This window comes from Vigna umbellata, chromosome 1 (assembly GCF_029865625.1).
Source record: "Vigna umbellata cultivar VRB3 chromosome 1, Vumbellata_1.0, whole genome shotgun sequence".
Taxonomy (NCBI): domain Eukaryota; kingdom Viridiplantae; phylum Streptophyta; class Magnoliopsida; order Fabales; family Fabaceae; genus Vigna; species Vigna umbellata.
In genome coordinates, this window is record NC_142165.1 from 12,345,803 (window position 1) to 12,355,709 (window position 9,907).

Genomic DNA, 9,907 nt, shown 5'->3' on the forward strand with positions numbered 1-9,907 from the left:
CATCTTTATAGGTTTACAGGTTTATAGTTATTTTATTTTATATAGTATTTAATTTTTTTATTTTTAAATAATATAAAATTTTGATTCACATTTAAGATTATTTGCAAAATCCTTAATATAGTGTTTATTACATATTCCTTCTGTTAGTTTTGTTATCTATATAATGGAAAAAGTTTGTCCTTTTGAACAAACAAAATATACGAAAACCTAACCATCGACGCGTTCTATAAGTACTTAAATGGGGTCATATGTATCCATCCTCGTCGTACTACTCTCTACGTCATATGAGGTCTGACATCCTGACCAGACATAATAATCTTAACTCTTAAACTCCTTACACTCAAGTTGACGATCTTAGTCCTGATTTAAAGTTCGGTATTATGATATATTTTTATATTTATTTAAGATAACACAAAAATAAAATATTATAAAAAATGTAAAATTTTATATATAAATTTAAGAAAAATGAGAGTAAAAGGTAAAAAATAATAATGTCAAATAAACTTAAAAAATTTAAATGTGTGAAATAATATATTACAAAATGGATATGGACAAGAGCACCTTCCACGAAGCTTAGCTCACCTTTATATCCGCGTAAGACACAGTATTTAATCACACACTGAATAGAAGAAAGCAGTTCAGCATCCTTAGTTCTAGTTTTAGCATGGAAAAACATGGTGAGGAAGAAGAGTTTGTTGGTTTCAGCTACGATGTGTTGATTAATTTTAGAGGTGAAGATGCTGGGAACAATTTTGTAGGACATCTCCGTAGAGAGTTGGGTAGTGAGGGAATAAACACATTCAATGATGACAGAGATATGAGGATAGGGAAAGGTCTTTCACTTGCTCTGTGTGAGGCCATTGAAGAATCTAATATTTTCATAGTTGTGTTTTCTGAGAACTATGCATCTTCCACATGGTGTCTGGATGAACTTGTTGAGATCATGGAACGCACCCACAAGAACAGTAAGCAAGTTGTTTACCCAGTGTTCTACCATGTAGATCCCTCAGATATACGGAAAATCAGAAATAGTTTCGAAAAACACATGACGGCACACGAAAATGAGATTGGAAAAGAGTCGCAGAGAATACAAGCTTGGAGGTCTGCTTTGTTTGAAGCAGCTAGCTTGCCAGGGATGCATATTCCCACCGGGTATGTACATCAACAATTTCATTACAAAATCATTCAGTCTTATTTCTATCTCATCCTAAATTTTGAAAGCTAACTAACTAATTAACTTGACTGTATAATATAATGTTTTTATTTTAATTTGACCAATGTTATCATACATTTTTATATTCATTTATTAAAGAATATAAGAATAAAATGATTATAAAAGTATTTGTATTTTTTTAAGAAAAAAGAAAATAAAAATAAATAAAAATAATGTAAAATGAATATAAAAAATTTAAGCATGCGAAAAATATTTTTCTTTTAACCTTCTAAACCTCGACCACATTAAATGAACAAATATGAGATGAAAATGAAAAACATTCGGAGAAATGAGAAGAACAGTACTTTTGTGTCAAATTTGACAATGATAAGTGATTCCATATGTCTATCGTATTTATGTTAAATTATTACTTTATTATATTCTTGTGAGACATTGACAGATTAGACATCAAAATTATAATATACTAGTTTATAACTGAAAAACAACATAATAGCTTGATTTTACTAATAAATAAAATTACAATATCTTACTATGAATTTAAAGATAAAATAGTAAAGAAGTACAACTAAAAAAGAATATTAAAGGATAAATTATTTTTTTATTAATCATCTAAAGAAATAGAAAAGGAAAAAAAAAAACAAATTTGATATGTTTACTGAGAATATATTGTGTCTTTCTTATAATAAGAATAACTACACACCAGAATAAGGTTTCTTTAATACATGACTTCACTTTTAACATTAATTTTACTTTTTTTTTATTAAATCTTTAAATAATATATTATTTTTTTATTCTTTATTATTTATTTTTCTGATATATCATAATAAGATCAACTCCCTATAAATTCGTTAACGTTAAAAAATTTTGTGGTATCATTAGTTAGGTTTTTATTTACATCAATCTTTTTCATATTCACGTTTTTTTCCCTCAACTTTTTCTGAAACAAAATTATAGGATATACACATGTGCTTTGTTCTAGAATCAATTTCACATCATGCTTTTCTTTATCACTTATACTAGTTTTTTTTTTTATCAACATTCATATTCTTATACTCATCTTCGTTTATCATATACGAAGTTTAATTTCATCCTCTTTTGTCCATGAAACCATTCAATTCGATTCACAAGCTTTTTTTGCCTTTCTTTTTGTTGAAATGTTTTATTGTTTCTGAAGGTGATAATGAAGGCACTAAATGAGAAACATTTGCTTTTAAAATTATTATCATTATGTTTGGTCACATCGACACTTATGAAATTAATATTGAAAGTAGATTTCATTTAATTATTGCTATATATATTAAATAAATTTTAGAATAAAACTGTACTAGCATGAGTTTGATCGATATTAAATTTCTTGAATTACATACTAATTTACAAATTAGAGATAAATTAGTTTTGCTTTGCTTTGCTGAAGTAGGAATTATGTAATTTGAGTGTGTTTTTGCAATAAAAAAATAATATTATACTTAAGTTCAACTTATGTAGGAATTTTACTTTGCACATAAACAAGAATGACTCGGGTAATGTACTTTACGCGATATTGATATTGTTTTTATCATGTGTGGTCTTTTTCTATATATATTATTGTAAAATATTATTAATGTATATAAAATGTTAAATTGTTGACTATGAAATCAAATTTTAGATTCTCTTGGTGTGTCAATTGATTTTGTTAGTCATGAAATTGTAATTGTGAACATTATACAAAAATTAATTTAAAAGATTGGAAAACTATTAAACAAATCCAAAGTGAAACAAAAAAAAAAATCACTTTTTATTCGAATTTGATATTCTACTTTGGTATGTGTCCTTATAAATTATCAATATTTTTTTTTTTTTGTTTTGATTAAAATTTCTAACATTGTCATCTCTAGTAAATTTAAATTTTGAGTATTCATAACGTGTAATCATAATTGGTTGGTGCTACTGGTTATTAATATCAATGCTTATTATCTACTACATTAATCACAATGTTTATTATTTAGTACAGTAATTAAAAGGAAATCTTGATATCAAACAAATAATTAATACATTCTGCTCCTATAGGAACGATGAAAACGACAATATTATTGAAAAAATTGTTGAGAAGGTTCGTAGAAGTATAGCTCCTAAACCTTTATATACCGGTGAAAATGTTGTTGGACTGAAGCCCCGCGTAGAAGAAGTAATGTCACTTTTGGACATGAAGCCTGAAGACAACACTGTAAGGATGTTGGGCATATATGGACTTGGTGGAATTGGAAAAACGAAACTTGCAAAAGCTTTGTATGACAAAATTGTGCACAACTTTGATGCTGCATGTTTTCTTGCCGATGTTAGAGAAAAATCAAAAACAATCAATGGCATGGAAGATCTACAAAAGACACTTTTATCTGAGATGTTTGAGGAGTTGGAAACTGAATTGGGAAGTGCATATAAAGGAATATACGAAATAAAACGAAAGCTCCACCGGAAGAAACTTCTTTTGGTTCTTGACGACGTTGACGATAAAGAGGAGTTAGAAAAGTTGGCAGGAGGGTGTGATTGGTTTGGTCCAGGTAGTAGGATCATTATAACGACAAGGGAAAAAGATGTCCTAACTGCTCACCATGTCGGAAATATTTATGAAATGAAGGAACTCGATGAACAACATTCTTTAGAGCTCTTTTGTTGGAATGCCTTCCGACAAGGTTGTCCTAAAACAGGTTTTCAAGATGTGTCCGTGCGTGCTGCAGGTTTCGCCAAAGGTGTTCCACTGGCTATACAAGTGATAGGCTCTGACTTAGCTACTCTTGATGAAGAAAGTTTAGATGCCTGGAAAGATGCATTGGAAGAATATGAGAAGACTCCGAATAAAAAGATTCAAGATGTGCTTAAAATAAGCTACGATAGATTGGATGATGATGCCAAACAAGTTTTCTTGGACATAGCTTGCTTCTTTAAAGGGGAGAGAATGAAATATGTGAAAAAGATACTTACGGAATTTTGTTCAACATCCAACATGAAAGTACTTGTCAATAAATCACTCATAAGTATCGAGAATGACAGGCTGAAGATGCATGATCTAATACAAGATATGGGTAGACACATTGTTAGGCAGGAAGCAGCAGATAATCCTGGAGAACGTAGCAGGATATGGGATTACGAAGATGTTATTGAAATACTAACGAAAGATTCGGTAGTCGTCTACTTTTTTGCTTTATTTGTTTTTTATTTATACATTATAGTGTTTTATATTAATGATAATATGCAATTGAAGTTGGTTCTTTGTACTTGTGTTAAAGGGAAGTGATAAGATTCAAGGGATTAAGCTAGATCCTCCTAAGCAAGCAGAAGTAAAATGGAGTGGAACTGAGTTTGGGAAAATGAAATGGCTCAGAATTCTCATTGTTCGAAACACATCCTTTTCATCTGAACTTCAACATTTACCAAATCATTTAAGATTACTTGACTGGGACAACTATCCTTCAAAGTCTTTCCCCCCAAAATTCCATCCAAAGAAAATCGTTGTTTTCAATTTGCCTAGAAGTTCTCTAACATTCCAAGAGCCATTCAAGGTACAATTCTATATCATATTTTCCTACTTTTTCCATTTCAATTTTTTCATTCACATTAATAAGGTAATAATTCAACATGCTGCAAATGATTGTTTTTTTTTTATTATTGACATTTTGTATTTGGCAGAAATTTCCATGCTTGAGTAATATGGACTTTTCATATAACCAACGTATCATGGAAATACCTGATGTGTCCGAACTTCAGAATCTAAGAGAACTGAGACTTGATCATTGTAGAAACCTAATTGCAGTCCATCAATCTGTTGGATTTCTGAAAAGGCTTTCTCATTTAAGTGTTTCAGAATGCACAAAACTTCAAAATTTCCTGTCCAGAATGTTTCTACCATCTTTAGAAGTCTTTGATCTTAATCTATGTGAAAGAGTTGGTCACTTCCCAGAGATAATGCAAGAAATGACAAAGCCATTGAAGATTTATATGATAAATACGGGTATTCAAGAGCTTCCAGAATCCATTAGTAAACTTATTGGGCTTGTTTTTATAGACATATCCAATAACAGGCAACTTAAATATCTGCCAAGCAGCTTATTCATGTTGCCAAATGTTGATTCCTTCAAAATCGAAGCATGTTCGAAACTTGGAGAATCCTTCAGATGTTTGGTGCCACACCCTTCAAAAGCCAATGTTCGTCCGAAATTACGATCACTGAATTTCCAAAAGGGTAACTTGTCTGATGAAGATCTTCTTGCGATTCTTTGCTACTTTCCGAAATTAGAAGAATTGATTGTTTCAGAGAACAATTTTGTATGTATCCCTTCATGCATCAATGAATGTGGTGACTTGACAAGTCTCGATTTGAATGGATGTAAGAAGCTTAAAAAAATTCCAGAACTCACTGGCTTGAGAATTCTTGATGTTCATCATTGTTTCTACCTTGAAGAAATTTCAGAGTTGCCGTCTACTGTTCGGAAAGTAGATGCAAGATTTTGTTCCAAGTTAACAAACGAGACATCAGACATGCTATGGTGTCAGGTATAATAAGTCTATTATTTAAGTTACATCTTGTACCTTTAATAATATTTACACAATTTCTAAAATAAATATGTATGGTCATTTTTCAAATATTATTATTTTTTTCATACTTTTTTTCTTTGGATTTAAAATATGCATTTTTAAATATTTACTAACATTTTTAATTTTGAACCTTTAAAAAGAGATCTATATGTTAAATTTTTAAACGTAAAATACAACTTACATATTGTAACATACACCTTTCATTTTTATAATGTAAAATATTTGTTTATAATGGTTTGAAATTACAAATATCGAATATGAACTTTACATATACTTACATATTTATTAAACCTTCTAACAACTTCCAGCATCTCTGATACCTATATGTACCTTTACATTAATTTTTCTTAAAATAACTTCTATTGAAGGTATTTTTAGTCATAGTCATGAATGGATAAGATTTATTAAAATGCATACAGAAGTGACGATTGAAACTGTTACAATAAAATATGCCAGGTGAAGAAAGGGGTTGGTGGAATTGAAATGGTGATGCCACTTATAACTGAGATTCCAGAATGGTTTCATTTTGTGGAGGTCGGAACGATTCCAAGGTTCTGGGTTCGTGGCAAGTTCCCTAAGATTGTTCTAGCCATGATCTTCCACTTCCCAAATCAGAGTCAAAGCGACGAATTTGTTCGCCGTCGCCATGTTGATCTGCGTTTAGTTATCAACGGTCGAAAAGCTTTTGGCAAAGGGTATCACAACTTTATAATTGAAGCAGAACACGTGTTGATCTGTGATCTACGAGTTTTGTTCAGTGAGAAGGAGTGGTTTGGCCTTGATGCACTTCTGGAGAAGGAGTGGAATGTGGTGCAGGTTGAGTATGAAGCCACTTCGTCCTTGATGATAAGTAGTTGGGGAGCGTTTGTGTATGAAGAAGGAAGCAATATGGAAGGTCTCCTATTCAATTGTCCCAATCACATGGACTCAGAGAAGATGCCACCGGCAATAGTTGCTGAGAAAGATCCCATGGAGAAATATAGAAAGATGATACGGGAGCTACGTCTGGACGATACATTTAATAACACGTTGACGGAATGGCAGGAGAACAAAGAAAGAGGAGTGAGGTGTCATGACGATTGCATGCGTGTGGCATTGGGACAAATAAAGAAGATATCAGAAGAAGCTAAGGATGCATTGAATTCAAAAGGGTCAGCTTTAGAAGATCCAAACTCCTACCTGAGGTGGCTTCTAGATACGATGGAAAATGATGATGGAAAGCCAAAAAAGATTATCAAAGGTGATCTGGCGATGGTAATACTAGAGGAACCAGTGACAGGGAAGAAGAAGGATAAAGTAGGAGAAGCTTCAAGCTCTGGCCATCAGGAAAGCAAGGAGGAGGAAGAAGGCTACGATCCTCAACTGGATATCCCTTTTTATACTAATTTTGTCAGAAAACAAACAGTAGACGATTCTCTGCCGGAGGACATAGTGATGGAATTATTCTGTGAAGGAATGAGGGATGGACTTGTTGAGGCACAGAATGAATTTCCTTCTCTTGATATTGCTGAAAGCAGTAACGCTGTGTTGGAGAAGGGTTATAAGGTTAGATGGGCACCTGAAGTAGAAATATCGGTTCAAAGTAGGATATACATGACTGGAATTTACTCTGGACTCAAAGAAGCAAAGCTGAGGTTTCCTGATTTGGACATGTGGGCAACAATAAATACTGTGGCAAAAAGGAAAGGGATCGAAGGATTTTTTGTACCTCCTTCTGAGGACCCTCTGATGCAAATATTCATGAGGATGAAGCAGCAAAGTAATTTTGAAGGCGAGGTGAAGAGTAAACTGTTCTGGAAGTTGAAGGAGGAACACCAAACTCTGCGCAACAAATTTGCACAACTTGATGACGGAAATGAAAATGAATATGATGAGTGTGTTGAGAAGAGAGAAGAGAAGCGTGATGGTGTGGGAAAATATGAAGAGATTGGTGGTGTTTTGAGAGGAAGAGGTGAAGAAATAGAGAGGCTGTACGAAGCTGGGGTTGAAGGGTTCAAGAGATCAGAAGAGTTTGAAGATGTGATGGGTGCAATATACTTGAATGGACTGAGGGGAGGACTCCTTGAAGCACATGCTCTCTTACTTAATCTCCTTACTCCGCCGCATAGAAACTGAGCAACGTCTCTCACTGCAGAGGCTGCTAATAATAAAAACATTGCCTACAATGTTTATTTAAGATCATATGTAAAGTGATGTCGTTAGTGGGATTGTACTCTTTCTGCGTTTGCATTGCAGGATAAGAAAGTTGGGGAGATACCACTTTTCTATCTCTCTCAACAGTGCATACTTGAAAGCAAACACAGAGTTAAAGGTTTGTTAAAATCCTTTGCATATTCTTGGTTTCCAGCTTCGCTTTTCTGATGCTTATGTTTCTGGTTTGTTTGGTTTGTTAAGATAGTTTCAGAGCTTTGTTGCCTAATAAGAACTCATTTAAGATTAATCAAGTTGGATCTATCATTCTTGCAGTACCCATAGAGGTTTTTTTTTTTATTGCTATTAATTCTTTTAAAAATTCAATAACCTGGATTATTCATTCACGCGACCTACATTGTTTTTTAAATTTTATCGCTTACAAGAAAATACAACTTACAGTAGTTAACTTAATTAATGAATCCAAAGTTTTCGTGACTTCCGTATGTTGTACGAATCTAGTTGGATATTATATGAGAAAATAAAGAAAATGTATCTTTATTTCGGACGCATATAGGTGGATATTATAAGAGAAAAATGAGAAAAGTGTATCCTTATCTCTCCTACTTGATATGTCAACTTTTTGAGGGTAAAATAATTTTTTTGTTAAGAAAAATTTAAGAATTTATAAAATAGTTTAAGAGTCATAGTGATTTTAACAATGACATTCAATCTTTTTCAATCATTAAAAATTCAATTATAAATAGAGACCTGTTAAACAGAGACCAATTTGAAATTCCAACCCTAAACAGAGACCTATTAAACCGTATAATTTTTACTGTTTTGTATAATTCACTAACATTTAAATAATTATTATTTAATTATAATTTTAAGCTTTCTACAAATTTTCTATACTATTTTATTAATTTATAACATTGTATATTTTATTTGTGGTAGTTATCTTCTTTATGAATTATTTTAGTGAAATGACATCTATAACGTTGTTCTTCCTTAGTTTTAGAGGTGAAGATACTACTTTTATACTTTTTCTAAAATAAAACTTTTAAAAAAAATTTATATACTTTTTTTTTCAAAATGATATAAACTTCAATTAAAAATTCTATATTTTTCTATATTTTAAATTATTTACTTTTACATTTTTTCTAAATAAAACTTTTTTAATAAAATTTAATATTTTTTATTTTAAAGTTTTATAAATTTCAATTAAAAATATTTTTTATATAATTTTTAAATAAATATTTTTTTAAACAAAAAATATTTTTCTATACAAAATTTTTATATTTCTGTAATTTTAAATATTTGTTGCTATATTTTTCCTAAATAAAAAACTACATTTTAAAAAATAAAACTATGTAGAATTCATAAATATATACTGCAGGTAGGGGTTGACGAGTTGGTCTTCAGAAAAAAAAAAATACGGTAACTTAATACCATAAAATTGATTTTAATATAGAAGTATAAATTTTTAGAGGTTTAATATCTTATTTTGCCTTTGAGAAATGTTTAAACTGATCTTACCATTTTTTAAAAAGTTTGAAGCAGTTTCAACTTGTAAAAAATCAAATCAAATTAATTTTTTTTATTACGACATCAAAATTTTAACGGTACAGATATTCCGTAGACAAAACATAACTAAGCGTTTTAGTGATTGTGTAAGTGAATAAGGTGTAAAAATATATTACGATTTCAATAAAGAAAAATGCATCAATATCTGTGACCTTACATTTCTGAAGATGGAACTATTGTGAATCTAAAATGTTCTAAGCATATATTCTGTAGCATTATCGTCCTCTCGTTTCACGATGCTGGAATATTAGTTTTATCATCTCTGCGGTTTTTTTGTGGGATTTAAATTTCAGCTGTCACTCAACATTTATTTGTAATATTCTCAAATAGATTGCATTATTGACTGTCCAAAACTCCTGGTTGTCCTGTTTTATTACTTCTGCTGAAGATTATGGCTCAAAACATCCAACAATGTATTATTTTGATAACATTCATGTAACATCCAAC

At 31.0% G+C, this 9,907-nt stretch overlaps 1 protein-coding gene across 1 annotated transcript; it reads left to right on the plus strand.

Moving 5' to 3' along the window:
- Positions 1-638: 638 nt before the first annotated feature.
- Positions 639-8,065, plus strand: LOC124822234 (TMV resistance protein N-like). The gene is made up of 5 exons (XM_088095307.1): positions 639-1,152; positions 3,221-4,331; positions 4,438-4,710; positions 4,838-5,701; positions 6,200-8,065. Exons 1-5 carry the CDS (start codon positions 665-667, stop codon positions 7,856-7,858), a joined length of 4,395 nt encoding a protein of 1,464 aa, XP_087951433.1. The 5' UTR covers positions 639-664; the 3' UTR covers positions 7,859-8,065.
- The last annotated feature ends 1,842 nt before the right edge of the window (positions 8,066-9,907 follow it).

Bases quoted from the DNA above. Each gene is read 5' to 3' on its own strand.
- LOC124822234 (XM_088095307.1), top strand. From the start codon at position 665: ATGGAAAAACATGGTGAGGAAGAAGAGTTTGTTGGTTTCAGCTACGAT. The intron at 1,153-3,220 runs GTATGTACATCA...CTGCTCCTATAG, and splicing joins GGGATGCATATTCCCACCGG to GAACGATGAAAACGACAATA. The intron at 4,711-4,837 runs GTACAATTCTAT...TGTATTTGGCAG, and splicing joins CATTCCAAGAGCCATTCAAG to AAATTTCCATGCTTGAGTAA.